This window comes from Protopterus annectens, chromosome 9.part0 (genome assembly GCF_019279795.1).
Source record: "Protopterus annectens isolate FY-2018-M chromosome 9.part0, PAN1.0, whole genome shotgun sequence".
Taxonomy (NCBI): domain Eukaryota; kingdom Metazoa; phylum Chordata; order Ceratodontiformes; family Protopteridae; genus Protopterus; species Protopterus annectens.
In genome coordinates, this window is record NC_056743.1 from 692,347,523 (window position 1) to 692,363,704 (window position 16,182).

Here is a 16,182-nt window from a genome sequence, read left to right on the forward strand (position 1 = left end):
TCTTGTGTGACAGCTATTAAAAGTCAGTTAAATGGTTGAATTGCATTCTTGATGGAAATCATTGGTCAGTCAACAGTAAAGTTTTTTTATTATTTATTTCTCAAATCGACAGTTATTACTACATGAATGTATTACTCTCTTACTACCTCTCAATATAAGATCATTCTGTATTTAGTATTTTCCTTGTGTATATTTTTATTACTAATATTCTGCCTCATTGTATTGTACAGTACCTAGAAATATAATTCACTTTTGGAAAAGTTGTAACTGACAAATTTGCCAGGGTTGTACTAAAAATGATCTTTGGATCAGCTCACCAACCTGGTTGACAAATTAATGAAAGAAAGAAAAGAAAGACAAATAGATGAAATCAGTAATCAAATCAGGCTGAATGTGTAGCAGTATGTTCCCATGATGATTTAGCAGCTGCTCCATAAAGCATGCAAGTAATGGTCCTTTAATGTTTTTCTTCTACATTTCATTGTGTGTAGTATCTGTTAACTTGTCTCAATCCTAGTCAGACTTTTCTCATTTTTTTCTGTATCTGCAGGCAAGCTGTTGTGAATCGTGTGTTGAACAAAGTGTGTCGACTTCATGACAAGATCTATTGTTCCATCTCAGGCTCTGCTGCAGATGCACAGGCTGTTGTAGACATTGTAGACTACCAAATGGAATTGCACGGGTATGTCTGCTTAGAAAGCACTAGCCATAGAGCTACTAGACAAAGACCAAGCAGGATCAAAAGAATAAGCTATCAAATTGCTTCACCACACCTAGAAACAACACTGTCTGATGACTTCAGTAAAGACTTCAGTAAAGACATTGCTAGAATCATAAATAATAGATTTAGATTTCACTATTATCACTATTGTAAAGAAAAATTACAACTATGCAGAAAATTGCTATCTGAGGGTCAGGACAGTATGACATGGTCTCTGATATCCAGGGCTGCAATGGCTTTTCATATCATACACCTATCCACTCATAACTGCCTAAATTCTGATATGTTTAATGAATCATAGAAGACAACATCAAAAAACTGATCTAAGAAGTAATTGGTCTCACAACTCTTCTACATGGTTGCTGTGCACATGGTATTTCTTACTGGCTAGACATAATTCTGCAAAATCTAACTGTCGCCAAAACCAGTTTTTCCAAAACTGATGGCAGTGAGGAGCGAAGGGCTTTCTGTGGACAAAAGTAACCTATACTGTTATTATGTGTTCATTTTTAACCAGTCCTTAATCTGGCTTTGCAGGATTAACGTGTGTGTGTGTGTGTGTGTGTGTGTGTGTGTGTGTGTGTGTGTGTGTGTGTATGTGAATTAATTTGGAATACTTTACAATGGTTACTGTGTGTTTGTGTGAAACAAACTTGTTATTCAGTTTTGACACAGACATCTGAGAAAGATGCAGGCAACAATATAGCTATAATTGCTGGGTTTGGGGCATGTCTGTGTGCTTAAAAGTGACTGAATCTGCTGACTGATAACATAAAGCAATCATTAGTCTGCCTTTGCAGGACTGGTGTGTATTTGTGTAAAGCAAATTGGAGTACTTTCCTGTGGCCATTTTTTTATCACAGTCAGACATGTGATGTGTATACAGTTAATAAAGTGACCATAATTGATGAGTACAGATATTTATGGATTAGAATGGCAGCAGTGTTTGTGGCTGTTTATGGTTAAAATCATCTGAAGTGGGTACTTTGTCATTATTGGTTAGTATATTTTGATTTATTGCTGCTTACTAGAAAAATACACAACACTACAAATTTAAAATACACTCTAACAAATTTGCTGTGTTAAATAAGAAGTATAATTTAAAAGGGTCTATATCAATTTGTCGCAGGTTCACTTGCGTGAACCTTTCTTTATCGACCCAAAGCCACCTAACATTCAGTTCAGTGAATGTTCACATCCATGAAAGATTTATGTAGGGAAAGGAAGCAGTTGGTCAACAGCACAGATTGCCCTTTTCCCCACTGTAGTGTGAGCTCAGAGTTGGTATATATAGTTAGGGGAGAATGTGGGAAGCACAGCCTCCCACTTGGGTGGGTTTGACATAATGCAATGTGTGTTTCAATGTAGTGTTGGCAAAGTGCTTCCTTTCTGTGTTGAACTATTTTTGCAATGTGAACATTCACTGAAGTGAATGTTCAGTGGCTTTGGGTTGATTAAGAAATGTTTGCAGAAGCGAACCTTTGACAAATTGATACAGACCCAATTTAAAAAAGTCTTGAAGATGAATTCCAAAGAATGTATGCATTTATGCAATGCCCTAAAAAAATCTGTGTGGGGGCATAGCTTAAAAACGGCCCAGGGATCAAGGTATACATAATGTGTAGCTGCCAAAATTACCCTTGTACCAAGTCATTACAAATGAGTGAGTAGAGTAAAAAGGTTGAAACACAAATTCCTCATATTACATAGGGTAGTTATGTTTTTAATTATGTGAACAGTGAAGGGACAAAAGTTGAAATAAAATAAAATTGTAAATTAAGTAACATGCGGTAGATATAGCTCTCAGATGGACATGAAAGATCCTAGTTTTCTGAAGGGTGGTAATTAATAGCTCTTGTTCAGTACAAAAGGAGGCTGTTGACTATTGCAAGAAAGAGCAGCAGTCATTAATTGTGTGTACTCAGTGTGGGAAGAAGTACACTGTTTCTCATAGTAACATGACTCTTGTAGATTAATATAATGTGTTCCCTGTAACATTTAAGGAGATGTTTGCTTATGGAAGCAAAAAAAAAATTGCCAACATTGCTTGAGAAGGAAAGGTGATGAAAAACCAAGATATTTGAACTATTTCAAGAAGATCCCCCGTAGAACTGAGTCAAATTGCCAGAGGGAGTTAATAAAGTTCTGGGTCCCAAATAACATAGCACTGTTTCCCATGGTAACATGACTCTTGTGGATTAATATAATGTGTTCCCTGTAACAGTTAAGGAGATGTCTACTTATAGAAGCATAAAAAATTGTCAACATTGCTTTAGAAGGAAAGGTGATGAAAAAACAAGATATTTAAACTATTTCAAGACGATCTCCCATAGAACTGAGTCAAATTGCCAAAGGGAGTTAATAACGTTCTGGGACCCAAATAACATAGGTACAGTTTTCCTACAATTAAATGATAAGGTTATGTTTAGAAAACTATCGACTAATTTAGGCAGGGGTCATTATTTTAATTTACAGTTCATTTCTGAATGATGAACAGCACCAGATGATGTAGAGAAGTTGCATAATAACTGCCCCAGTTAAATTGTCCATATCCATGTTCATTAATATAGTGCTGGTATAGGAGGAAGTGGGATAATGGCACTGTGGCCCTCGCACAATCTATGCTGGCTCTGAATCAGTAAGGTATAACTGTTAAAATAAGAATCAAGTTGGGCTATGTTTGCTTTTCCTTGCATTTTAGACTAAACTGCAGGCTGTTCTGCAGGACTGCATTAGATGAGGGATTGTTTTGTTTGAAAAGAACAGAATTAACGTGTCAGATGTCCTAGGAAGTCCAGATATTAGCATGACTGTACCAGTTGATATAGGATATCCCTTAGCCATTTGTTAACTTCTTGAGTATTTATTTTGTTTTGAAACTGAGTGCAGGAGTGAAACTGATAAGGAAATTATAGGGGGAAGTGAAGAATAATATGATTAGCTAAATGTGAATCAATAACATGTGGAGATGAAATGACATGGATAAAGTCCAAGGCTGTAAGATGCTTGGTATTACCATTTATTAATTTTATGGCAGAATAAACTGGGTTACCCAGTACCTTAATGTGTTGGCTATTCATATAATCAGTTTTGGCTTTGCTTGCTTTTTTTTTACATTTCTAAATATGCAGAAGTGGCCAAGCTGGAATGGTTATTTTAAGTATTAGAAGTAGTCCAACCTGCTTTTTTCTTGTGTTAATTACTGGTGAGTGTCTAATTCCCTAATAATAATGGAAAAGTATTTCTGCTGCAGAAGGAATACAACTGTTAACCAAGTACTTTAGATCAGTACTATAGTCATCCCTGTCTAAAACACATAAACAATCAATGAAGGAAAACTCGTTTAAAACAGATGCTCAGCAGGCTGCCTGGATGATCTGTAGGTAATAGCTGAGTTGTCACCTTTGGGTCTTATAGTTGAGAAAAGGATGGAGCTAATACAGTGGATGCTGCAGAAGTTGGGAATAATTTGAGAAGTGGAAATCTTGATGGAGTGTTAAAGTCTAGTTTAGCAAGTAACTAGATGAATGAGAATTAAGTCTGCTGGGGGATGGAGCATTCTAACTAAAGAAATACACACTCAAGAAGGATTCCAGAGGTCTGATGGCCCTGATATACCAACATAGATTAAAGCTTTGAAAGATCATTGTATTAGGTTTAGTAAGAAATAGTGTGGCATTTAGCAGCACTATTAAAGTGACAGAAGAATATAAAGAAGGTGGAATGTAGAGGATGTCAGCATTCATTGCAAGATGTCCTCTAAAAGGGCACTGATGGAAAATCTAGTTAGGATCTATGTCCTTCTCATTAGAAGAGACTCAAGTAACTATGCAGGAATCCTTCAGGAGATTAGCAGCAGTGCAACAACTTTGTATCCAGGTCTGTTGTTCTGAAAGTCTTCATCATATTTGTTAATTGAATGAGATCATCTATGATTCAAAGATAACAGTAGCGTCAGTATTGTGATTATGACCTAGGATTCCAGAGAAGTAGAATACCTGAGGTGCAGATGTTCTTCGTGTTTCACTGTTGCAGTCATCACACTTGGGTTATCTGTCTGCAGGTAGCCCTCAGTCGGCCCGAATACCAGAGTCTTGGGATTTCTGCATCGCATACTGTCGCCTCTTCCATGACGTCAGGTCGTCAGGGTTATAAAACATGCAGCCGACGCCATTACATCAGCTTTTCTTGCATGCGGGAGCTCGAAGCAGAAGCAGTTTGCAAGTGCCGGTCGGCCGCTACCTGAAATTTTCATTTTTCGAGTTCCAACCTGAAGTCTTCTAAAACTAACTACCTCGTTGAGGATCCTTTTTTCTTGTTCTAACCAATGTCAGAAAAAGTTAACAATTGTCTTGTCTGTGGAAAGCAAATATCTCACAGAGATTTTCATTCTTACTGCATCACCTGTTTAGGCCCAGACCATGACATTCCTCGCTATCAGTTTTGTGCCTTGTTCAATGCCCGAACTATTCATCGTCAGGCTATCTTTCTCGCTAAATTCTTTCGCTCTCGTTCTCCATATTCCAAAATGGCTTTGTTAAGCCATCTGACTACTGATCTTCTGAAAAAACTTAAGGATAAAGACAGAGACAGACCGCATAGGTCCAAAATTGCAGACGATGCTCCTGTTAAGCTAGTCACCAGTCCGCCGGTACTCAGTGAGGTGCTTTTATAGCCCCTGATACCCGCTTCTACAGATTTGCAGGCCTCTACTGAGACTCTTTCAGAGTCCAGTATGCCGCTTGATGCTTTTTTGACTATGGAACCTGTGGAACCTGCGGCAGTCTGTACCTTGGATGGGTCCAGAACCGCTGCACAGGCACCGGCTTCTGAGGGTATATTCAGGCCTTCCGCTGTTCGTATTAAACCAACTACTTCATTTTTGATTAAAACTACCGAATTTCTCAGGCCCAGAGTTTGCAGTACGCTTAGGAAACTGATGACCAAAGTGCATTCTGAAGCTCCCATGCCTCAGAAACAAATGCTTAGAATGGCTGAAGACCTTATTACCTTAATTAGGGGAAGCCAGCCTTCCCCCTCTAAAAAACAAATAATTGATTTTCCCTCTGATTCTACAGACCATGACACTGATGACTCTGACCCCTGTGATTACCAGGACATACCTTATCCACCTTTGAGGATTCAGATTCAGAGGATTCCATTCCCTCTACCTCCCCTCCAGAGGACTTTTCTTTTGGTGAAACCTGCATACCCTAAGAGAGCATTTCCACTGGGAATGTCAGAACTACCCTCAGTCAAAAAAGAGACTCAGGGAATTTTTAGACTTGCCTCTGCATATGCCTCACTGTGACCCATTCAGAGTCCAGTATGCCTCTAGATGCTTCTTTGACTATGGAACCTGTGGAACCTGCGGCTGTCTCTACCTTGGATGGGTCCAGAACCGCTGCACAAGCACTGGCTTCTGAGGGTGTATTCAGGCCTTCCGCTGCTCGTATTAAACCAACTACTTCATTTTTGACTAAAACTACTGAATTTCTCAGGCCCAGAGTTCGCACTACACCTAGGAAACTGATGACCAAAGTGCATTCTGAAGTTCCCATGCCTCAGAAACAAATGCTTAGAATAGCTGAAGACCTTATTACCTTAATTAGGGTAAGCCAGCCTTCCCCCTCTAAAAGACAAATAATTCATTTTCCATCTGATTCTACAGACCACGAGTCTGATGACTCTGACCCCTGTGATTGCCAGGACATACCTTATCCACCTTTGAGGATTCAGATTCAGAGGATTCCATTCCCTCTACCTCCCCTCCAGAGGACTTTTCTTTTGGTGAAACCTGCATACCCTAAGAGAGCATTTCCGCTAGGAATGACAGAACTACCCTCAGTCAAAAAAGAGACTCAGGGAATTTTTAGACTTGCCTCAGCACAGGCCTCTAGCTATACCCCCTGTCCTGGATATTGTAGATGATGTCTTCATGGAATCAAGTCTTACCCCTGATACTTTACCTCCAGCTCCTAGAAAGCCTGGCAGGTACTACAGAGTACCTGACTCTCACAAATTTCTCTCTAAAAATACTACTGTGGATCAAGAGACCATTTCCCAGGGACCTAAAGGTATTAAGGCTACTACAGCCAAAAACCCTACTCCTTCGGACAGGGATTCTAGGGCTTTAGACAGATGGGGTAAGAAGGTATATACCTCTGCAACTCTTTAAATTGCCAGTTTCACATGTTGAAGTACCAGAAGCATATTATGGAACTGATTAAACAAAAAAAAATTTGTTGATTTCTGATTGTGCAGAAAATAAGGATTCACAAGAGTTGATGCATTCTGCAAACCAAGTTGGTAAACATACTTTGCAGTGTGGTTCTGATGCCTTAGAAGCATCTTGGAGGGCTGCTGTCACTGGGTCTGTTCTGAGAAGGCATACTTGGCTGAAGGAAAAAATCTTGCCAAACCGTGTCAAAGCAAAATTACTAGATGCTCCATTAAATCAAGAATGTTTGGCACAAAAGCAGAAGTAGTTCTTAAAAAGATGGAGGAAAAAGCTAAATCTATGCAAACTGTTAAAAGATTTCTTACAGGTACAGCCACCTAGATTCATTAGGCATAGACCTTCGAAAAACTGGTCCTTTCCAGTCCCTCTCAGGCCTTCTCAGTTCAAACCCAGGGTCAACAGACCACAAATACTACAGTCTCAGGATATGCACAGATCTAAACAATGGAGTGCTCCCACCTCAAAAACAGGGAGTGGTAAGCCACCCTCTTATGGTAAAAATTCACAATGACTTCTCCTGCATCCTTCCCAGCCATGCCCAAGTACTTACACCCCTAGGAGGAAAACTCGCCCTGCATGCAAAAAACTGGGAATATATTATCCAGGACTGGTGGGTCTTAAACATTGTATCCCAGGGATACAGATTCTACTTCCATTCACTGCCAACCCCAAGTGGATTGCCAGACTTGCCCCCAAACCAGTGGGCAGAGGCCCAAAAGCAAGTACTTTCTCTTCTCATTATTAGGGCTATTCAACCTGTTCCAACAGAGCAAAGGGGACAGGGTTTCTACTCAAGACTGTTTCTGGTGTCCAGAAAAGAAAACTCTTGGCTCCCTATCCTGGATCTGTCAATTCTTAACACCTTCCCGGTGGTACCAAAGTTCAAAATGCTTACACTCCAACAGCTGCTGCCTTATGCTGGCCAAGGCCTCCTGGTTGGTCACCCTAGACTTAAAAGAAGCTTATCTGCACATCCCCATAAGGGAATCTTGCAGGAAATATCTACGTTTCAGGGCAGGCTCTATGCACTATCAGTTCTCTGCACTTCTCTTTGACTTATCTACTGCACCCAGGGTATTCACAAAGTGCCTGGCTCCAGCCATTGCATACTGCAGGCGGAGAAGCATTCATATTTACCGATTGCCTAATTCAGGTGGGCAGTCATGAATTCTACTTCAGCACCTGACATTTGTAAAGAGACTCCTAACTTCTCTGGGGTTTACCATCAACGAAAAGAAATCACAGCTGGTACTCAGCCAAGAAATTGTATTCCTGGGAGCAAGCTTGAACACAACTTCCCAGATGGAATTTCTCACTCCAGGAAAGCAGGTTTATTTGACAAATTACTTAAAACTACTGGCCACCCAAACCCAGCTATCTGCAAGAAAAATACTGCAAACCCCAGAGTTCATGGCCTCATGCATTCTCCTAATTCCATATGCAAGACCGCATATGAGGAAACTTCAGTGGTACATAAAAGGTCTCTGGTGTCAACATTCTCAGGACCTGAAAACAGTGATTACAATCATTCCTTGCCAAAGGACAGAGTTCCTTTGGTGGGCAGAGGCCTGCAACCACAACAAGGGACTCCCTTTCACTCAACCCCCTGCCATTCAAACCCTGACAACAGACACATCAGACTATGCATGGAGGGCTCACATGGCAGGCAAATGCATTCAAGGCAAATGGAGCCCAGGACAAATGCACCTGCATATCAATCAAAAATAAATGTTAGCTGTACAGAATGCACTGACAGCCTTCAAACACTTTATCCTTCCAAGACAACTCTTGATAAAGACAGACAACACCACAGCCATGTGGTACATAAACAAGCAAGGGGGAACTCATTCCTACCCACTCTGCAGGTTAGCCATGGCTCTGTGGAACACAGCCTTGAGCAACCAAGTGCACCTGCAAGCTCAATTCCTGACCAGCAAACAAAATTCACTGGCAGACGACTTAAGCAGAAATCTAATGGACCCGCACGAGTGGAAACTGGAACCCAATTCATTCAAGCTTCTAATCCACAGGTGGGAGACACCAGAGGTGGACCTCTTTGCTTCCCCCCAGAACCATCAATTGAGCAAAGTTTTCACCAGAACTCCCCACAGCCAAGCAGGGAAAGTGGATGCCCTATCCTTTACATGGGAAAACCTCTCAATCTATGCCTTTCCCCTTCTGCCCCTCCTCTCGAAAGTACTACTCAAGATCAAACAGAACAGGCCAAGGACAATCCTTATTGCACCAGACTGGCCACGCCAGTACTGGTACCCACTTTTGCACAGTCTGACAGTGCCATCCTGGCACCTGCATCAGACCCCCTGTCTGCTGTCCCAGCAGGAGGTCCAGATTTTGCATCCTTAGCTGCAAATCGTGAACCTAGCAGCCTGGCTTATTCCCTGAACATCACCAGCAACCCTCAGCAAACAGGTGCTGGATATTATCCTTGAGGCCAGGAGGCCTAGTACCAGGAAATCCTATTCAGAAAAGTGGAAAAGATACTGTTCTTGGAGCCATTCTCAGGGAAAGGACAAAGCTGTACCTACCTTACCTCAAATCCTAGATTATCTAGCAGAGCTGCTCCACAAAGGCCTATCCTTCTCATCCATTAAGATTCATGCCTCTGCCATCTCAGCTCATTACAATACTGAGCCACCCCTCTTCTCTCACCCTCTGGTCATACAGTTCCTGAGAGGAGCTAACAATTTAAGACCCCCCAGGAAAACTCCCACCCCTGCCTGGGACCTTAACTTTGTACTAGAGAAGTTCACGCTTCCCCCTTTTGAGCCTGCTGCTACAGCAGAGTTAAAATTCCTCTCTTGAAAAACAACCTTACTTCTAGCCATCACTTCAGCAAGAAGAGTGTCTGAGTTACAGGCCCTTATGGCTATGGAACCCTTCATTATCTTCCATGCAGACAGGGTTTCCCTCAGGACTGACCCATCATTTATGACCAAGGTGGTATCCAGTGTGGCTTTAAACCAATCCATCCATTTACCAACCTTTTTTCCTAATCCTCAGAATAAAGGGGAAAGGCTCCTGCACTCCTTGGACGTGCACAGACAGCTTAGGTTCTACCTTGACAGGACTAAACCATTCAGAAAAATCTGACCAGCTGCTAGTCAGCTTTGCTACAGGGGCAGAGGGCAAGGCCATTTCAAAGCAAACCATCTCCAAATGTATAGCGCACTGCATCCATTTCTGCTACAAGTACCAAAGAAAACCTACCCCACAGGGGATCAGAACCTATTCCACTAGGGCTACCTCAACCTCTGCAGCCCTACTAGTGACATCCTGGAAGCTGCAACCAGGAGTTCAGTACACACCTTCACCAAGCATTACCCCTTACCTGTCTTTTCTAAATCCAGAGATGGATTTGCTACAGCAGTCTTACAAGTACTGCTATCCAGCCCTAATACTTCTTGACTGCCCCCACCCTTCCTCAGCTTTGGAAATCAACCCAAGTGTGATGACTGCAACAGTGAAACACAAAGAACATAGTACAGTTGTGTACACTTACCATAAATGTAGATGTTCGAGTGTATTCACAGTTACAGTCCTGGTTACCCTCCATCCAGCCCCCTGACTTTTCTATACTGTCTATCTATCCTCTTTTTTGGCCATATCTTATGGCAATGGTATTTACTTTTTACTGGAGGTGTTCCACACCATGTAATTGCTTCCTATTTTGGGGGCTCCTGACATCTGGGGCAAGAACAACTGATGTAATGGCGTCGGCTGCATGTTTTATACCCCTGACGACCTGATGTCATGGAAGAAGCAACATCATCTGACGCAGAAATCCCAAGACTGTGGTATTCGGGCCGACTGAGGGCTACCTGCAGGCAGATAACCCAAGTATGACGACTGCAACAATGAATACACTCGGAACATCTACATTTATGGTAAGTGTACACAGCTGTACTTTCTACATCACCTGAAAGGATTACACAACATTATTGAAAAGATCTAACTTTTGTAAGCATGAGTGATTTAGTTAGTGAAATACTAAGTAAATAAAATCATGCAAGTGCAGTCACTCACAAATTGCATGGAAAATACTTAATAATGGTATCACTTCATGATGAAAGATGGGATAGGCATATGAGCATGTGAATGTAATATGGAGTAAGTAACATGATTTAAATAACTGTGAGAAGCCAGATAAAATGCTGAATGGGATGGTAAGATAAGCAAGCAATGCTGTCTGACAGGGTAAGTATTACAGGAAAATAATGGACTACGCAGGGGCATTGTGAGGCCCAACACTGCAGGTGGAGGCATTCTTGAGGTTGTCTTGGTTTTTGTATGCATGTGTGGTGTACTTGTAGGTGATTGTGCAACATTACATAGCTTGGTAGAGGGAGCACTAAAACAGTTACCTTTAACTGTGCTGTGCTCAGTTCAGAAGTAAGATAGTGAGCCACTAATGAATTAAAAAACGTTAACCTAAGGGTAGCCCTTTTAGTCCTAAATTACATAACTGGTGCAGTCATAGCAACAGTCATAGTCCTTCAGGATCTTCCAGAAAAACAGGAATAAAAATTAATCAGACAAGAAACTTAAGCAGAAGTGCTGTTTAGTAAGTGGCAAGAATAAAAATCAAACAAATAGGACTGGTTGCAACCTAGGCTTCTGGGAAGGGCACTACCCATTTACCAAACAACTTATTAACTAAGGTTTTACATCCTTTTCTGAATCCACACACATGACTAGTGTCTAGCAAAATAACTGATTATTCCACAGAGGAGCACCTGCAAGGGGTGTAACCCCTGGTTCATCTTTATATCAGTTCAGTGTCTGTGACACAGCCATAATACAGTTGCAGAAAGCTTTGAGCCAGAGTGTTGTCAGATTCATTATATGCCTGATGTGTCATCTTTATTACCCTATTGCCTGCTGCCCATCAGTCCTTCTCACCATAAAATTAGTCCATTCAGTTTTCATACTGGTCATTAGGGTTTTTTATTTTTACCTCTCCATATCTCATCTGTGACTCCACTGTGCTGTCTACTGTGGTGAAAGTTGTACACATTCACATGCATGCCATCTACCTGTGCTGCTTTGGCACAATGCATCTACTTGACAGAGTGCTCATCAGGTGGCTGCACTGCAGGTGTATTACCTAGTGCTCCCTCTAGTTACACCAAAGCAGCAACCCTGAGCCACATCCCTCCCCCAAAAATGCTGCCCTTGCTACTTTTTGAATATGAGTCATCTGACTCGCAGTCTGGATTTCATCCTGATGTACCATTGGGAGAAGTACACGTTTTAACGCAATATTTGACAGGCATTTTTTTTTAAACATGTGGCATCATTTATTTTAAGGGCCATTTTCTTGTGTAGAATAATTTTATAACTGCAAAATGTGTGTGTGTTTCCCTGTAATGACCAGCTTGTCAGACATTATCGATTGCTTTGTTCCTGATGAACAAATGTCTAAAAGCTTGAGAAGCAGACTGTACTGTAAAATCTGCGCTGGCCCTACATCACCTCTGTGTTCATTTATTGTTAATTCAGAATTTCGTATTGTACATTGTTTATCTGATATTTTATTTCCTGTTTGCAAGCACGCATTTATTTTCTGAGTCTTGTCTTGCATATTTTATCAGCTGAACCTACATAGAAACAATATTGGCATGGTACATGCAACCTTAAATTATCTTGTTCTTAAAGGTTTTACAGGATCTGTTATCTAACAGCTTTAAATTTTGTGTTTGTGTCCTCCTCACTAGCATTCAAATGGGACAACCACCTCTTGTTCAGGCTGCTGCAACCATTGTTAAAGACATCTGCTACAAATACAAAGAAGAACTGGTGGCCCACCTTCTTGTGGCAGGTTGGGACCACAAATATGGTGGCCAGGTACAAGCAATCTTCCTACTAATATTTAAATACTGTTACTAGACATCTTAGCAGAATATGTAATAAAGTTTATTTTGTGTTTTTAATTAGTTTTGCAAATATTGTTCTGTAGTTTGTCATTTTGAATCCTCATTTTGCATCACAGCTTTCTTTTAGGGTTGCAGAATTTCAATGAGGATAGCTTTTAGATGGAAAAGGATCAGTCAGTATATTATATAGCTATTTCCTCTTTTTAATTGCCTTTAGCCGGAGAACTGTAGCAGAAAGACATTCTAACAATTGTCTGATAATGTATGAGGGCAGCTGTAAAACACAAAACCACAAATGACAACATATAAGGAAGCAAGTCAAGAAATCAAAATATGCAGCAGTTGAATTTTTGCACAATAATTAAATGTTGTGTGTGTGAAGTTTAACAGCAGCAGATGCAGTCAGTGTAGGAACCTTATAAAAGTCAATGTTGTGGACTTGCAAAGAGTGCCCAAAGGAAGGTCAGAAACCAAACCACTTGTATAGCAACAAGCACTTTAATCACGAAACAACACAATCCTGTCCGACATCCACAGTACAAGTAAATCCTGTCCGACTACAACCTTATAAAAGTATTACTTCACAGAGTACAGTGTTGTAAAAGAGCATCATGATAATCCCTATGGACAGTGGGGCTGGATGGTGGAATGGAAGAGTACAGCTTCCTTTCGTGTCCCTGATGTACAAGAGATTGTAAATCACTTGTTCACTCATGTTAGGGAAAAACAGGTGATTTTTCAAGATGACTTTGCAGTGATGTTCTTCATCTCACATTGCTGCAGTCCTTACACTTGGGTAGTCCGCTGTCCTCGGTCGGCCCGAATATCAAAGTATAAGGCTGACGTCAGTCAAGGCGCATTTGACTGACATCAGGACGTCAGGGTACAAATGCGCATGACCGACGTCATATCCTCAGTCTTTTTTGCCGCATGGTCCGATGCAGAAGCAGCATTGCAAGTGCCGGTTGGCGTTCTGAAATTTTTCGATTTCGAAGTTTCAGAGCGAGTCAGAGTTGGCTGGTACCCGCTAGGAATATTTTAGTTTTTTCTTGCCTCAGTGGTTTACCGGATGTCAGAAAAAGTGAATAATTGTATTTCTTGTGGGAAACAGATAATGATAGAGACTATCATACTTTGTGTATTCCTTGTTTAGGGCCTGAGCACGACGTTGTTGGGTGTCGCTCTTGTGCTAGATTCAATAAGCGCACTATAAAGAGAAGGTTAGATTGTGCCAGGTTAGTCTTCGAAGCGGTGCAATTATAAAATGCCGCCGGATGCTCCGCCCGCTTCTTCGGGAAGAAGCCGCAAGGACAAAGCAGTTAAGCCTAGGCTAGAAGAACCGTCCGCACCGGACGCCGGTTCTTAGAGGTGTCGGTGGAGCCGGTGGTTCCACCGGAGGTTTCTTTGGGATCCCAGGGAGAGACTTTGTTATTGCAGGATGTGGCCTCTCAGGAGGCAGGTCAGGCTGATGGGGCTTCTCAGGTTACTATACTCCCTCCCTTCCTAGGTGGTTAGGCCCTCTCCTTCTGTTTCCAAGGCTTCTCCCAGAGGCAGGCCAGGTTTAGCTTCAGTTGGTGTCACCCCAAGTTCTTCAGGAACTGTACCCAAGAAGCATATGCTTAAAATGGCAGAAGATTTGATTACTTTGATTAGGGGTTCTTTACCCCTCCTGATAAGAGGCCTAGGGTGGAGCCTGAGCTAGGGAGTTTTGAGCAGGCTTCGGATGTTTCAGAGTCTTCGGCTGAAGACTTGCAGGAGTATTCTCCTTATTCTGACTCTGATGTGGATGATTCTACTCCTTCTGCTTCTCCTCCTGAGGATTTTTCTTTTTCAGAAACTCTTCATTCCATGAGGGAGCATTTTAAGTGGGAAGGTCAGGACTTCTGATTCCAGGAAAAGGCTTGGGAATTTTTGTTTTACCCCAGCATAGGCCTTTGGCTATACCTCCTGTTTTGGATGTGGTGGAAGATGTTTTACAGAGGCTTCTCTTAATCCTGATTCTTTGCCTCCTGCTCCTGTTAAACCCGGATAGGTATTACAGGGTGCCTGAAGCTCATAAGTATCTTTTAAGAGTCCTAGGGCAGACCCAGAAACTGTTAGTCAGGGGCCTAAAGGTGTTAAGGCTTCTGTTGTCAAGAATCGGTTCCTACAGATAAAGAGGCCAGGGCCTTGGATAGATGGGGAAAGAAAGTTTATACTTCTTCCACTCTAGCTATGAGGGCTTTGAATTGCCAGTTTCACATGTTGAAATACCAAAACTATCTCCTTTCACAATTGAAGTCTAAGGTTGATGCTCTGGTGGAAGGTATTGATTGTAAAGAGTTACAAGATTTAGTACATGTTTCTGAACAGGTGGGTAAGCATTCTTTGCAATGTGGTTTTGATGCTGTACAGGCCTCGTCTAGGGTGGCTGCCACTGGTCAGTTCTTCGCAGGCACGCCTGGCTGAGGGAGCAGAATTTATCTGACCATGTTAAAACAAGGATTTTAGATGCTCCTTTACAATCTGATGTGTTGTTTGGTTCTCCTGTTGAGGCAGTTTTAAAGAAAATGGAAGACAAGGCTAAGTCTATGCAGACTGTTAAAGATTTATGCAGGTTCAGCCTCCAAAGTTTAGTAGAAATTGGCCTACTAAGGGGTGGACGTATCCTTCTTATGATTCCCAGTCTAGGGGTAGATTTAGACGTGGTAGGGGCAGAGCTCAGGGCTCTTTCAGGCCCAGAACAGGGAGTTCTCCTGCACAGTCTTCGGGTGAGGGCAGGGGTCAGTCCTTTCGTAAACAGACCCAATGACCTACCTTTTCAGCTGCCAGAGCCTTCTCGTCTGGCAGCACCTTTGGGAGGAAGGTTGGCACTTTTCAAAGAAAATTGGAGTTTAATTACCCAAGACAGATGGGTATTGGATATCATACACCACGGTTACAGGTTTTATTTCCATACCTTGCCTCCTTTCAAAGGCATGCCAGACGTTCCTCCTCAACAAAGAATAGAGGCTCACAAGCAAATTTCTCTGTTACTCCAAATAGGGGCCATACAGCCGGTCCCTATGCCAGAAGTGGGCCTAGGATTTTATTCAGGCCTGTTCCTAGTACCAAAGAAAGGGAACACGTGGAGACCAATTTTGGACTTATCTATCCTCAACACTTATCTGGACATTCCCAAGTTCAAAATGTTGACGTTACAGCAGCTTTTACCTCTGCTGGGCAAAGATCATTGGATGGTAACTTTGGATCTCAAGGAGGCTTATCTTCATGTTCCTATCAGACTGAGTTGCAGGAAGTATCTGCGTTTTCGAGCTGGGACTTCTCATTATCAGTTCTCTGCATTG

The 16,182-nt window shown here is 41.8% G+C and overlaps 1 protein-coding gene across 2 annotated transcripts in view; it reads left to right on the top strand.

Annotated features, from left to right (window-relative positions):
- Positions 1–16,182, top strand: part of LOC122811459 (proteasome subunit beta type-9-like) — a 122,690-nt gene that overhangs the window by 67,420 nt on the left and 39,088 nt on the right. For both annotated transcript variants that reach the window (XM_044083313.1, XM_044083312.1), the window contains exons 3-4: positions 551–682; positions 12,698–12,827. In XM_044083313.1, the coding sequence (XP_043939248.1) occupies positions 551–682; positions 12,698–12,827 (262 nt within the window). The remainder of the gene's footprint in view (positions 1–550; positions 683–12,697; positions 12,828–16,182) is intronic.